The sequence below is a fragment of the Cnephaeus nilssonii genome (assembly GCF_951640355.1).
Source record: "Cnephaeus nilssonii genome assembly, chromosome: 14".
Lineage (NCBI taxonomy): Eukaryota > Metazoa > Chordata > Mammalia > Chiroptera > Vespertilionidae > Cnephaeus > Cnephaeus nilssonii.
The window spans coordinates 19,667,190-19,683,180 of record NC_137085.1 but is presented as its reverse complement, the minus strand read 5'-3'; the positions used below and the strand labels follow the sequence as shown (position 1 = coordinate 19,683,180).

Here is a 15,991-nt window from a genome sequence, read left to right as displayed (position 1 = left end):
GCCTCTCCATTAAAATATTAACAATAATTGGTAAAAGGCAATTTTGCATGAAGACAAAATGTCAAGCTCAATAAAGTCAGAAACACATGTTTATTTTTGCCTCTACCTTCAAACTTTTTAATCATGAGGATGGAAGGCTAAGACAAGACAGTGTTTTAGTCAGTTGTTTTTCTTTTCATAAAGAATTAGAAGGAAGATTAAAAGTATTAAAACACTCAATCCAGAAGTACTGGACTAGCACCACTATGTTCTATTAAGCTTAAGTTGCTTATTACTTTCTCCCAAGTACTTTGCATGCAACTGGGTGCAAGGCTCTCTGGTATTAACTAGGATTCAGCAGTCCAAGGGAGATTAGCAAGCGATTATCTTTTCCAACATCTATTAAAAGCAGAGACCTAATCCTGAGGGTGGGGAAAATGGGAAGATGTTGGTCAAAGGGTACAAACTTTCAGTTATAAGATGAGTAAGATCCAGGGATCTAATGTACAGCATGGTGACCACAGCTAATAATACAGTAACGTTTACTTGAAACTTGCTAAGAGAGTTGATCTTAAATGTTCTCACAATAACAATAAAAATGGTAATTATGTGAGGTGAATCTCATTGTGATAAACTTTTCACAATATATACATGTATCAAATCATACATTGTACATTTTAAGCTTACACAGTTATATACCAATTATATCTCAATAAAGCTAAAAAAAGACCTAATCATGTCAAGTCAAAACCAACTTTTATTAAACAGATGACACACGTAAATGAAGCTCTTGATTATATTAAGAAACTTATTTTCTTTAATTATCTCCCAGCTCACTAATTCTTAATTCAGTGATCACAGCAAGTCTAACCTAGTTCTCTAACCTGGCTATCGCAATACATCTCCCTAGCCAGTGATGGGCAACCTTTTGAGCTTGGTGTGTCAAACTTCGCCAAAAAACTGAGCATAACTCGGGTAGTGTGTCACTTTGAGGAAAAAACTAACTCCAAAACTCTAGTCGCAAATGTTTCATCCTCAGGAGCAGCAAATGTTTCATCCTCGGCATGCGGCCGCGTGTCATCAGAAATGGCTACGCATGTCAGTGCTGACACACGTGTCATAGGTTCGCCATCACTGTCCCTAGCAGTGAGTTGGTAAGCTAGACTTTCTGCTCATGCTGTGATAACAGGTATCATGGCTGTTGTTATGTAACACATATCCTGAGCATATCACAGTGCCTTGCCGGCCCTTGACACCCTGTGGTTCTCAACCCTGGCTGCATGTTAAAAGTTATCTGGAAGCATTTTGTTTTTTAAATTAAATACAGATAGTCTTCATCCCGATACAATGAATCCAATATTGATGAGGCCTGTTAAGTGTTTTGTTTTGTTTTGTTTTCTAAAGGTGCAGCCAGGGTTGCCCAGCCGGGTGTGGCTCAGTGGTTGAGCTCAACCTATGAACCAGAAGGTCATGGTTCGATTTCCAGTCAGGTGACATGTCCGGGTTGCGGGCTTGATATCTAGTGTGGGGCATGCAGGAGGCAGCCAATCAATGATTCTCTCATTGATGTTTCTATATCTCCCTCTCCCTTCCTCTCTGAAATCAATAAAAATATATTAAAAAAATAAAAATTAAAAAAATAAAGTTGCAACCAGGGTTGAAAGCCACTGGGTCAAATGAATGAATGAGTGAATGAAAAAATATTCAGTGCATTATTATTGATAATGAAAAAGCACAAAACTTTAAAAGTCTAACAGAATGGGATTTAATAAACTGCGGCACAAATGAATATTATCCAGTAATTAAAAATAATATAGATGGATATCTGAAGTAGAAATATGTTTGTGGCAGCAGAAAATAAGTTACAAAAACTGATGCATCATACCTATCTATATACACCTATCTATATACATAACAAAAATGAGGTCATGGCTATACTGAAACATATCAATAAAATCTGGAAGATGAGAAAATTTCAATAGTGATTATTAAAGAGACAGAATTATGAATTAACTATTTTCCTTCTCATCTTTATTTTGTAATGTTTTCACCTATTATGTATACACTAAAAAATACCTATTTACATAATTTAAAAGGTATAGAGACGATTCTTATATCTAATCCAATTTCTCTTTCACTTTCAGTGTAGTATTCCTTTGGTCAACATTGTGACTTCCTGTAGCAATACCATCTAAGAAAAGAAATTACTGGTGACCTTAATGGTCAATTTTATATGTCAACTTGGCTAGGCTATGGTGCCAGGTTGAACACTAGTCTAGATATTGCTGGGAAGGTAGGAAGGTATTCTGTAGATGTGGCTAACATACACAATCAGCTGACTTTTTTTCTTTCAATTTTCTAAAAAAAATTATTTATTTATTATTGAGAAACACTGGTTAGTAACATTATATAATTTTTAGGTGTACATTATAATATGATATCTATATATACTATAGAGTGCTTCCACCAAAATTCTAGTTTCCACCTGTCACCATAGATTTGATCCCCTTACCCATTTCGCCCTACAACAATCAGTTGACTTTAAATAAAGCAGATTATCCTCCACAATGAGCAGGTTTCATCCAATGAATTAAAGGCCTTAAAGAGCAAGGGTTTCCTGGAGAAAAAGGAATTCTACCTCAAACATGTAACATAGGATCCTGCCTGTCTGCAGACTGCGGGCCTGTCCTATAAATTTCAGGTAAGACTGAAACATCAACTCCTACCTGAATTTCCAGCCTGCTGGCCTGCCCTGATTCTGTTTCTCTAAAGACCCGTGACTGATGCATGGCTGAAACCATAAATAATCAAAACCTAACCACCGGCCCATCTCCACCTACCCCTCTCCACCATCTTTTATTCCACCACAGGACTAAGTAGAAGGGATAAGGACAACTCCACATCTACTTTCAACTATATTTTATGGGGCAAAAGGCTGAAACAGTGCTGTCTTACCATAGGTTTTTAGAGTGGAATTTTCTTCCCTCTGAAGGTCTTCCGACCAAACTGCAAGCACAGTGGAATCTGCATTCCAGAGCAGGTAATTTACCTAGTAGGGAAAACAGACCTGTCATTGTCCTTTAACTATGTATTTACTTCAAAATCTTTATGATACCTGAATTCCCCGCTCTCACAAACCAAACAATCCTCTCCTGGAGCAGACCCCTAGCTATCAATTATTAACCTACAGAGTCATTAAACAAATCTGTGTAATCTGTCCTCATATGCAGAGGACTCTAAAAAATGCATTATGCTTAAAGATTAAAAGAGATTTAACAACCAAATGCAAGTGACATTTAGTCAATCAGGGACATTTGAATATGGACTAGGGATTAGATAATACTAAGGGATGATTACTAATTTTGTAAGGTATGATAATGTAATTGTGGTTACTTACGGTTATTTAAAGAAAAATGTTCTTAACTGTTAGAAAAAATATTAAAAGTACATTTCTTAGAGTTAAAAAAAAAACCCTAGGAAATAAAATGAAAATGTGTGTGTATGTATGTTTGTGTGTGAGGGCCATGGAGAGGGAATAGATAAAATAATTTTGCAAAATGTTGGTATCTTACAAATAATAGGTACATGGGAGGTCATCCACCTCTTCTCTCCACTTTTAGTGTCTTTAATTAAAGATTACCTTTGGATGTGTATCTGCTCCAACAAAGATCCTAATGGTACACAAGCTGCTTAAGGTTTCAATATTATGAATGAAAGGCATCTTTATTGCTGGAAGAATTTTACTTTTGTCAAAATAAACAATAAAACTAGCATTTCTATTTCCTGTCTATGTTTTATGTAGGGTGGGAAAGAATTACCACTTATTCTTTAAAAATCTAAGAAAAATAGTTTCTCATTTTTAAGAAGAAAAGAAACCCACAAAAGAACTTAAGTTATAAGAAGCCACTATTTCTATTACTACGTACACGGGAGCTTCTATTTACACGCATGCCCATATCCAATATAAACCTTCTCTACAGCTGTGGGAAGTCCCTAAATTTTATTCTGAAACAACTCAGGCACCTACCTTCACCTCATCTTTGAGGAAAGGAAGCATAAACTGTCCATGGAGAAGTCCATTTTTCTCAAAAAACACCACATCCTGCTGGTTGGGTTTATCTTGTGTGGATGCAATCAAACTGCCCGAGGGCCTTAAAGCAAATGGAGAGTGTTAGAAGGCCCGCAAGTACATGCAGCTGGCTTTAAACGAGATAAAATTAGGAGAAATGATTCTTTTCAGCAAAAACCAAAAGCATCCAAGGAAGTTTTAAATTCCATGTCACCAGGTGAGCAGTCACCCTAGTGAGACTATGCCTGCCCCGAGGAAAGAGTGCCTTTTCCTAATTTGCACAAAGCCTCCACTTGCCCCCAAAGCCTCAGATTTAGAATGCACTTGGGTGACTTTTTAGAAAGTCAATACCTTACTTAAATCATTGCATGTATAATGTCCTATAACACCATAACCTATTTCTCCTTCAAGTAGATAACTTCAGCAAATATTCCATGCTCAGGTAGGTATTTTAAAGACTTCTCAATCACCTCATCTCTAGGTTTTAATTCAAATACATTTTTCTCTTTGCTCTATCATCCAACTGCTACTCAAAGACTGGTGGGAAATGAGATATCTAAAACCTACAGACCTAGTGGCTTTGCATATAACAGATGCTACTGAGACAGTGGATGGGACACATCCTCTCTCTATATTAAGGGCAGCCACAATCACAAGCAAGCAGGCTGTGACCACACAAGGGTGCTGGGCCAAGAGAATCAGGCTGGATCCACCCTGCACGTTCCTCAGCAAACAGATTCCCTTGGTGTGGGAGATGGTGCACAGGAAGGAAGCCCTCCTCCTAGTCCTCACCAGAACTCCACTGCCCACTGAGCTGTGCATACAGCGACTTCCCTTCTAAGCACCATTTTCTGCTTTATACAATGGCTTCATGGAGACCCTGCCTATAACCTACAAAACATATGGGTCTCGGAATTGTGAGATCTGCGAAGAAACTCAGAATCTACTATTCAAATTGAAGTCAGACTTCAGGGAACTAAAAAAGAAAAAAACATATAGGCTTACAGCCAAATGAAAAAAAGTAATTCTCTTTTTGTGTTATATAAACACCCACATTCAATAGGTACCACCTCTACCCCAGTTCCAAGAATCCTTTTTTTTGGTATTCTTTTTTCTTTATTGATTAAGATATTACATATGTGTCCTTATCCTCCCAATGCCCCCCCAACCCTCATTCATGCCCTCACCCCCCTGGTGTCTGTGTCCATTGGTTAGGCTTATATGTATGCATACAAGTCCTTTGGTTGATCTCTCTCTCCCTTACCCCCACCCTTAGTTCCAAGAGTTCTGAGGAAGGAGTTAAAAGATTTCTTCTCCCACTCACTTCCAGGCCAGAGCTGGACCCAGTCCTGCCACAGGCTCACTGGTTGACTGTAAAGCAAACTCACGGTTCCACACTCGGACCTTCCGAGCCCCTATGCAGTAGGTAGAGAGAAAACAAAACAAAAAACAAACAAGCTTAAAGCATTATGATAAGCACTGTCAAGTCGGAACTTTTCAAACACCTCCCCCCCCCCCCTTATTAATAAAAACTGTCATAGTTTTACAAACAAATTAGATTAATCTTGGTAAAAATTTGTGTCCAACACATAGGAGGCTGGATAAAATAGCCTCAAAGAACTCTTCTAATTCTTAGTTCTAAATTCATTAACATCTAAAGTATATCTTTATGTAATAAAAGAAAACTCTCAATGAGAAAGAAAAAATTGCCCTGGCCAGTGCGGCTCAGTTGGCTGGGCGGCATCCCATGCAACACAATGTTGCCAGTTGGATTCTCATACACAAAAGGTTGCCTGGGTTGTGGGCTCAGTCCCCAGTGGAGATTGAGTAGCAGGAAGCAGATCAATGTTTCACTTTCACATTGATGTTTCTTTCTCTCTCTCCCTCTCCTTTCCTCTATCTCTAAGAATCAATTTTTAAAAAATCTTTAAAATGCTGAGTATCACCTAAAAAAAAGAGAGAATAAACTTTCCTGAACTTAATAAGATAAACTTTTAGTTTGTTTAACTGCAATTTATTTCCATACCTGTCTCTGGGCAAACAACACTCACGGCAAAAAACTGTCCATCACCACGCCAAGTGATTTGTGGTCTCTGGTCATCCCAGGGCAAAGCAGACTCAATCTAAAGAGATGAGGAAAGACAAATGTCACTGAGGGCCTTCAGTGGCCCAGAATCAAACAAGCCTCAGGCTATTAAATGTCAATCTTTCATACGCTATTAAGCTACCTAGAAAAAACCAGCTTCATAGAAACCTTAGGAACTCTTCTAATAAAAGGACCCTTAGATGCAGAAATCATCAGTAGAAGAGAAAAGAACTTCTAACAAAACAAAATTCTTCTTTGGGCATTAAAAAACATGGCCTTCAAGCAACAGAAAAAAAGCTACAGATCGAGATATTAACACCAATGAGCTGAGGAATCTACCAGGTAACTTCGACAAGAAAATAAATGTTGTTTGTCTAAATATAAATAGAAGAAAGAGAGAGTTCTATTTGTTGTGTAAGCTTCACAACAGTGCACAGAAGAGCCGAGCCAGCGGTAATCAAGGCAGCAGCGATGGTGAAAACAGTCCAGTGCCACTTGCATCTCAATCCTGAAGGCCTTCAAGACAGAAACCAACTTTTGGGGGGTTGGGGACAACTCCGCCTGAGCAGCCATCATCCATTCCTGTGACAGGTTAAGTCAGAATGGTGCCACAGTCTGCACCCCAGGGAATACACTGGCAGCCTAACCAGATTCATTCTAGGCGAAACGAAACCATGGTACAGAACACAAACTTCCTCAGGTGCAGGGTTAAAAGATGAAATACGATTCACAAAATGCAGCTAGAAATAATGAAAGATGAAAAACGGTACATGACAGGCAGTGTATTACTGACTCATCTACACGAATAAAAGAGTAAGATGCAAAATGACCGTACCTTCGCGACGCCCACCAGCCAATCAGGAGTATGTAAATTAACCCAACAAAGATGGTGGGTTAATTTGCATACACAGGCGCCCCAGCCGCTCCGGGCCTCTGGGCAGCGTGGGAAGGTAGAAAGGCGGCTCCCGGCCGGAGCGAAGGCGGTGCTGGCAGCCAGGGGAAGGAAGGCCCATTCTTGCACGAATCTTCGTGCATTGGGCCTCTGGTTTATACTATAAGGGCAGTTCATGGAAATTTCTACATATAATATACACACAATGCTTTCATTTGCTCAGGCCCCAAATTATCCTCAATTCCACTTTCTCACACCCCACACCTGATCTATTATTGATAGATCTACCTTCAAAATATATCCAGAATGAAGCTCTACCTTCAAAATATATCCAGAATGAAGGAAAATAAGTTTCATCCAAAAGGAAAAAGCAGGAAAAAATATCTAATATCTCCATATGTAGGAAAGTATAAAAACAGTTCTTCTACATATCAGGAAGAGATACAGAGTGTTTTATTTCTATCTGTGATTTATTTTTTACACTGAATATTGATTATAATTATTCCATATGCTGAAAAATAAAAAAGATAAAGCAACTGGCATTAAAAAAGAAAGAAGGATCTTCCTAGGACAGTGGTCGGCAAACTGCGGCTTGCAAGCCACATGCAGCTCTTTGGCCCCTTGAGTGTGGCTCTTCCACAAAATACCATGGCCTGGGCAAGTCTATTTTGAAGAAGTGGCGTTAGAAGTTTAAGTTTAAAAATTTGGCTCTCAAAAGAAATTTCAATCTTTGTTCTGTTGATATTTGGCTCTGTTGACTAATGAGTTTGCCAACCACTGTCCTAGGATGACTCATTCCCTGAGGTTTTCTGAACAGTGTCAGCTTTACTAAAGCACAAGACATCTGTCCCTTATTAGCCTCTAAGTGTCTTTATCCATCAGATCAACCTTACCATTTGCACCTGAAAGGCCGCTTGCCTGCCTTCTGATCCGTGGAACTGGGTCTCCTTCCTGCCCCATCCAACTGTGATAAACTTGTCTAGAGAACAAATGATTGAGAACATGCAAGACAACCAGTGAGCTAAATGAAATGAAATAAAAGCAGTTTCATTGCTAGTTTCCAAGAAGTTAGGGACTGGTAATTACTTGGGTGCTCTGAGACCTCTCAATAAATTGACCAGCAGTCAACATTAAGAAAAAGTAGGTGGGATTAGCTAGACCCAGGGCACTTTCCCATGCAAAGGTATGCTGGTTACTATCTATCTCTATGACTGGCCTCAAAGCTGAATGCCCCAGAGACCCATCCTGGATCCTGTACTCTTCCAGGACCATACCTGCTCCCTGAGCAAGTTCATCTACTCCCAAGATTGTAAAGATTCCTACATGCCAATGATTTGGCCCCTTACATTTGCCTACTTCACATAGTAATACCATGTAGCCCTGAAACAAACCAAAAACATAACTCACCACCTACCCCTTTACAGTCCAGCAATTCCCACCTTCCCTCTCAAATCCTGGTACCTTTAATCCCACCATCTGAGCTTCAGGCTGGAGTCCCATTAAACTTTCCTCTTCACCTTACATACCCAAAGCCTACTATTGTACTTTCTAAACTGGTATTTTTCAAACTGGCTAGGCCAGGAGAGGAACCATGCACACATATTCCAAAATAGTTGCTCAGATAATTCCAAAAAATGTACTCCCATCCTTGTTGAGAATCAAATTTTTCCTGAATTTATTCCCTCTTTTGGCCCCACACCCACCTTCTTTATCCCTCACCTATATTCCTCTGGCAACCTCTTACCAGGTCACCCTTACTCTTCCCTCTGTACCAATCACTCAATCTTATATCATCAAAACCTTTAATGGCTGATCACCTATAACTCAATGTCCAAATTCCCTTCCTACCAAACATAATCAAAATTCATCCTGTTTATTTCATTCCACATTCACGTCCTGCCAACCATCGATGCTTAAGTATTCACAGTTGTCTGAAAAAGTTATGATGTGTCAAAGGCTTCTGGGAAACACCTTGCCTTGGAATGGGTTTATTCACTTGTTTGAACCATTTCCCTACCCTCCACCCTCATTTACCCAAGACCAATTCGGCCAAGACTCAGCTGAAGTAGCCACGTCTGAGAAGCCTTCCCTCTCCGTAACTCCCTTCCTCCCCTTATGCTACCCTAATACCTGCACATCAAGTTATCAGTGAACTAATGGGATTCCTTAAGAGAAAAGCCAAATTGTCTACAGCACCTAACACTGCTGGGTTCATACCAACCCCAAAATTATTACTGAACAAATAAATTACTTTTGAATGAATAAATGAATAGCCATTTTCTAAATGACTTCTCAGAGTTGGTGGAATAAGAAGGCATGAAATTAGACCTCAGGAAACGTTAAAAATCTTTCTTGTTAATTAGGGATGAGTTAATTAAAAAACATTTAATTAACTCATCCCTAATGCCTTGGCAGGGCCAGGCCAAATGATTTCGCAGCCTTATACAGCCCATGGGCTGGACGTTCCCCGCCTCTGTCTAGCTAGTGTAGTCCCTTTCCTGGGCAACAACTATCAAGATGACCCTAAGCATAGTTTTCTATTCCCCAGGTTATTGACAAAGCTAACTCTCAGACTGGGAGAGGCTCTGAAGTATGCTTTTCAAGATTGGGAGTGTGTCAAAGGAACTGGGCGATCAGACATTTAATGAATGGAAGTTCAAACATCATAGTCCTTTGGGTTATGACATGGAGATTAGTGTGCAAGACAATGATCAAACTTGAGTGGAACGCAGGTCACAAGACATTTCAAACAAAGCTATACTCACTTTCACCAAAATCATCCTGATGGATCTGATGTTCCATGATTGGTTCAAAGTCTTTTGTCATCATAATCAGAGTCTGTTGACCTTGAAGGGGCACAAACAAGAATGATTTCATTTTCATACAACAAATTTGCAATTCCATAAGTATCAATGGCACTGGAAGCTGCAGAGCTGGTGTGAAGGAGTTTATAGTCAGAACAAGACAGAGAGAATTCATTCTAAGTGTTTGACTCTCATAAACGCAAAGAGCTTCTGACGTGATGCTTTTTCTCAGCTATTTATGTTGTAAGGCTAACATAAAAGTCCTCTCTAAATTATAACACTGGTATAATTGTTAAAAGAAAAATTTGAAACCTACACAGCTTAACCCTGTGAGATATTAGGAGCCATGTTTGATAAAAGTCAGATGAGATTAATGACAAGTTTACCTGTAGCAAGAAGCACCAGCTCTTGGTCAGGACTCCAACTCATGACTGCGATACCACTGGCTACACTCCCTACACATTCCAGCTGAGACAGACAGAAAAAATAAGAGATTAAAACCCCACTGTCTCAGTGAAAATTTACTACAACCATAATCAAAATAATTAAAAACAAAACAACCATGAATTTACTCAAGAAACATTTATTCAGTATCAGGTATTGAGAGACTAGGCATGACACAGGGCACAGGAAGTGGATGTGACTATGGACATTCCATTCCTCCCAGAGTTATCTCAAGAAGGAGATGAAAAGATGACTCTACAGTGGGATTAGAGATATAATTGAGGTTTCTGGAAACTAAGTTAAGGCTCAAAGCAGGAAATCACTAGTGGCCCAGGAATTCAGGAAAGCTTTTCTGGAAAGGTGCCTTGAAGGGTGATAATAGGGCCAGGAAAAAGACATCAGGGGGAAATGCAATATTGAGGCACAAAATAAAAAAAAAGGTGCAGTTAAATAACAGCTGCAAGTAGAGCATAAGGTGCGCGCGCGCGCGCACACACACACACACACACACACACACACACACACACACACACAGGAATGATGGGAGAGGGGAGAGGCTAAAAGGAATTTGGGGAACACATAGTGAAAGTTCCTATAAGGTACAATAAGAACATGGATTCTGTCTTGCATACATTGAAAAGCCACAAATAGGGAGGATTAAAATCATTTGATTAAATTAATGGACAGGAGGAGCTCAGTAATCAGGAAAAATCGCTATAGGAAGTTTTGAAAATAAAAGCATACCTTTTAAATATGAGAAACACTATTTAAGTTGGACTTGATGTCTTTGATATTTCTTACCATAAACTGAAAGTAACATTTATTACTGCACTAAATGCAATGGAAAAAAGCAAAGGTATCAGATTTAGACAGCCAAGGTTCATATCCCCTCTGAAAACTATGACTTTGGCCTAGTTACTTAAGCTCTCTGTGCCTCAATTTCCTCTAGTTCTAAAGAACTGAAAAACTATCTATCTCATAAGATTGTATATTAAATAGATTATGCTTGAAAAGCACTTGACAAAGTGCCTGGCACATTGTAAACATTGAATAAGTGTCTGCTACTACTATCATTATATTATTAGTAATACTATAAGTCTCATTGCACAATCAATATTAAAGAGATCACAACTCATGTTGTAATCAAAGAAGTTTAAAAAGACTTAGACTATTTTAGTGTGAAACCCTTGCTGTTAAAAAGGTAAAGACAGAAATCCGCAAAGTCAGCCTTATGCTATAGTAGAGAAAGAGGCTAACGGTTGAAATCTATCTCCTTTGGCAATCTTAAATATTTCAAAGACTTTCTAATTGAGAAATATAAATTACAATTCAGGATCAGATTTTGATAAGAGGTGAACTACACCACATAAGAATGGCCAGGGTGTGTTTTTTCCAGGTTGTAATTGTTCTGACTAACAAATGCAGTAGACAAAACTGAGTTTTAGAAGCATCATGAAATACAGCTAAAGCCAACAATTTTTTGTAAAGAAATATATATTGCAACGACTGTAATTTGTAAAATGCTTAAATAGTACATCGCCTGAATATTTAAACTTCTATGCAAAACAAGGTCCTGTTGGAGGACGCTTGAGACTTCCTCTACACTGACTCTTGCACTTACCTGGAGTGTGCTGAGATTGCACAGTATGACATCTCCAGAAGCCGTGGCCAGGCACACAGACTCCTGATCCAGCAAGTCCTGAATACCAACAATGCAGCCACTTCCATCCTCTGGGAGAAAGCCTTCTGCCACTAAAGAAATTTCGTTTCTCACCTTCCATCAAAACAAACACATAAGCAAATTAAGCCAATCTACTTACAAGAACAACTGACAACATTTCCAGAAATAAAATGCTTTTTAATGCTTCATTTATAATATAACAGCTTTCAAAAAAATTTTTTTTTCTAGATAAAAATCCAAACTTTCACTTAAGGACTCTCATAACCCTACTATCTTTAACAAGAAAAATAGTTTATGCAACATTTTTGATAAGCAAACATAAAAGCAAAAAGCCTGGTCTCTTAAAAAATATCCAATAAAACATGAAGTTAATAACTATGGCTTTCTTTTTTCTTTCTTTCTTTCTTTTTTTGACTATGGTTTTCTGAGATTTCTATCGATGCAGGGAGGGGACTAAGAATGTAATCACCTAAAATACATTAGTAGCAAAATATAATTAAGGGAAGATATTAGAATCAATCCAAATAGCTTTTAAATATATACAGGGGTAGGCAAAAGTAGGTTTATAGGTGAGTACATGACACAGCTTATTCTTTTTTATTTTATTTTTAAATTTTTATTGTTGAGGGTATTACAGATGTCCCACCATTTTCCCCATCCGCCTGGCTCCCACCCCACCCCAGGCCTTCACCATACTATTGTCTATATCCATAAGCTATACATAACCAGTTCTTTGGTTAATCTCTTCCCACTTCTCCCCCCACTCTTTCCCTCTGAGATCTGCCAGTCTGTTCCATGCTTCCATGTCTCTGTACCTATTTTTGATCAGCTTATTTTGTTCATTAGATTCCACATGTAAGTGAAATCATATGATATTTGTCTCTCTCTGACTGGCTCATTTCACTTGGCATAATAATCTCCAGGTGCCTCCATGCTGTCACAAAGGGTAAAAGATCCTTCTTTTCGTACAGCTGCATAGTATTCCATTGTGTAAATGTACAATGGCCTTTTTATCCATTCATCTACTGATGGTTACTTGGGCTGTTTCTAGATCTTAGCTATTGTAAATAACATTGCTATGAACACAGGGGTACATATATTGATTCTGATTGGTGTTTTGGGATTCTTAGAATATATTCCCAGAAGTGAGATCGCTGAGTCAAACGGCAGTTACACTTTTAATTTTTTGAGGATTCTCCATACTGTTTTCCATAGTGCCTGCACCAGTCTGCATTTCCACTAGGATGTGTACTAGGATTCCCTTTTCCCTACATCCTCGCCAGCATTGATTTTTTTTTTTTTTATGGTAGCCATTCTGTCAGGTGCAAGATGGTACCTCACTGTCATTTTCATTTGCATCTCTCTGATGATTAGTGACGTTGAGCATTTTTCCATGTCTCTGGGTCAACTGTCTATTTCTTTTGCAAAAGTGTCTATTCAGGTCTTTTGCCTATTTTTAAATTGTATTTTCTTCCTTTTTTTGTATAAGGTCTTTATATATTTTGGAAATTAACCCCTTACCAGATGTATCACTGGCAAAGATATCCCTTTTCATTTCATGATATCTTTGCTGTGTAGAAACTTTTTGGTTTGATATAGTCCAATTTGCTTATTTTTTACCCATTTCTCTTGCCCTACGAGATGTATCAGCAAAAATTCTGCTACTTGAGATGTCCGAGTTTGATGCCTATGGTTTCTTCTGGGATTTTTATGGTTTTTGCAACTTACATTTAAGTCTGTTATCCCTTTTGGATTCATTCTTGTGTATGGTGTAAGTTGATAATCTAGTTTCTTTTTTTTGCATGTACCTATCAAATTTTCCCAATATCATTTATGGAATAGATTGTCTTTACTCTGTTGTATGCTCTTGCCTACTCTATCAAGTATTAATTAACCATATTGGCGTGGGCTAATTTCTGGGGTATCTGCTCTGTTCCACTGCTCTATATGCCTATTCTTGTGCCAGTACCAGGCTGCTTTTATTGCAATGGCTTTGTAGTATCCTATCTAATAAAAGAGTAATATGCAAATTGACCACACCTCCGCTACACCAACAAGCCACACCCACCAGCCAATCAGGAACAAGTATGCAAATTAACCCAAACAAGATGGCAGCGGCCACGGAGAGAGCAGGAGGCTTGGGTTTCCCCGGCAATGGAGGAAGCCAAGCTTTTTGCCTGCCCTGGCGGGCCCAGGCCTCCACTCAAGGCTACAAAGTTTCAATTATAGAAGATAAATAAATCCCAACAAAAATGGCAGCAGTCACGGAACTGGAGTGAGCAGGAGGCTTGAGTTGCCCCCAGTGATGGAGGAAGCCAAGCTTTCTGGTGGGCCCAGGCCTCCACTCAAGGCTACAAAGTTTCAATTATAGAAGACAAATAAATCCCAACAAAAATGGCTGCGGCCATAAGCGAGCAGGAAGGAGGCTTGGCATCGCTCAAGGCTACAAAGTTTCAATTATAGAAGATAAATAAATCCCAGATTCCAGGGCCTCTGCTTGGGTCGCCAGGGGGCGTGGCTGGCCTGCAAACCACCACAGGCCCCTCACCCAGGCCGCCCCACGCCCCAAGGGAACCCCCACCCTGATCCAGGATACCCTTCAGGGCAAACCAGCCGGCCCCCACCGGTTTACCAGGCCTCTATCCTATCTAATAATATGCAAATTGACCATCACTCCAACACACAAGATGGCCAGCAGGGGAGGGCAGTTGGGAGGGACCAGGCCTGCAAGGGAGGGCAGTTGGGGGCAATCAAGCCTGCAGGGGAGGGCAGTTAGGGGTGACCAGGCCGGCAGAGGTAGGATCGGGCCTAAACAGGCACTTGGACATCCCTCGAGGGGTCCCAGATTGGAGGGGGTGCAGGCTGGGCTGAGGGAGACACAACCCCGTGCATGAATTTTGTGCACTGGGCCACTAGTAGTTTGATATCTTGTATTGTGATCCCTCCAATTTTGTTCTTCTTTAAGATTGCTGTGGCTACTGAAGGTCTTTTTTGGTTCTGTATAAATTTTTGGAATATTTGTCCTAGATCTGTGAAATAAGCAGAAGGTATTCTAGTGGGGATTACGTTGAATCTACAGATTGCTTTGGGTAGTATGGGCATTTTAATGATTAATTCTTCCAATGAATGAAGAAGGTATATTCTACTGTTTGTATTTTCCTCTGTTTTTTCAATGACCTATAGCTTACAAAGTACAGGATTTTTACCTTTTTGGTTAAATTTTTTCCTAGGTTTCTTATTTTTTTCATTGCAATAGTAAATGGGATTGTTTTTTTAGTTTCTCTTCCTGAGAGTTCTTTATTGGTGTATAAAAATGCTATCGATTTTTGGGTGTTAATTTGTTACGTACTTTGCAGAAATAAATGTAGTTTTTTGGTAAAAATCTTTAGGGTTTTCTATGTACAATATCATCTTATTTGTGAATAGTAAGTTTTACTTAACTCCTTTCAATTTGGATGCTTTTTATTTTTTCTTCTTGTCTTATTGCTGTAACTAGGACTTCCAGTACTATGTTGAAAAGGAACAGTGAAAGTGGACAGACAATCTTGTCTTGTTCCTGTTTTTAGGGGAAATGTATTTTAGTTTTTGCCCACTGAGTATGATGTTGGCTATAGGTTTGTCATATATGGCCTTTATTATGTTGATATTTTGAGGTATGCTCCTTCTATTTCCACTTTGCAGAGTTTTTAATAAAAAAATGGGTGCTGGATTTTGTCAAATCCATTCTATCGATATGACCATGTGATTTTTATCCTTCATTGTGTTTATGTGACATAACACATTTGAGTTGTGAACAATGTACATGCCTCACATCCCCAGAATGAATCCCACTTGCTCATGGTGTACAATCTTTTTAACATATTGCTATATCTGGTTTGCTAAAATTTTGTTTAGGATTTTAGCATCTATGTTCATCAGAGATACTGGACTCTAATTTTCTTTCTTTGTAGTGTCTCTATCTGGTTTTGGAATTAGGATAATGCTGGCCTTATAAAAAGGAGCTGAGAAGCCTTCCTCCTCTTGAATTTTTTAGAAT

General features: G+C 39.0%; 1 protein-coding gene across 1 annotated transcript in view; it reads right to left on the bottom strand.

Moving 5' to 3' along the window:
- ELP1 (elongator acetyltransferase complex subunit 1) overlaps positions 1 to 15,991 on the bottom strand; it is a 60,331-nt gene that overhangs the window by 36,740 nt on the left and 7,600 nt on the right. Inside the window, exons 3-10 of the mRNA XM_079790073.1 lie at positions 11,896 to 12,048; positions 10,217 to 10,298; positions 9,792 to 9,872; positions 7,920 to 8,005; positions 6,075 to 6,171; positions 5,373 to 5,463; positions 4,007 to 4,130; positions 2,935 to 3,028 (exon numbers count right to left, since the gene is read on the bottom strand). Of these exons, the coding sequence (XP_079646199.1) occupies positions 2,935 to 3,028; positions 4,007 to 4,130; positions 5,373 to 5,463; positions 6,075 to 6,171; positions 7,920 to 8,005; positions 9,792 to 9,872; positions 10,217 to 10,298; positions 11,896 to 12,048 (808 nt within the window). The remainder of the gene's footprint in view (positions 1 to 2,934; positions 3,029 to 4,006; positions 4,131 to 5,372; positions 5,464 to 6,074; positions 6,172 to 7,919; positions 8,006 to 9,791; positions 9,873 to 10,216; positions 10,299 to 11,895; positions 12,049 to 15,991) is intronic.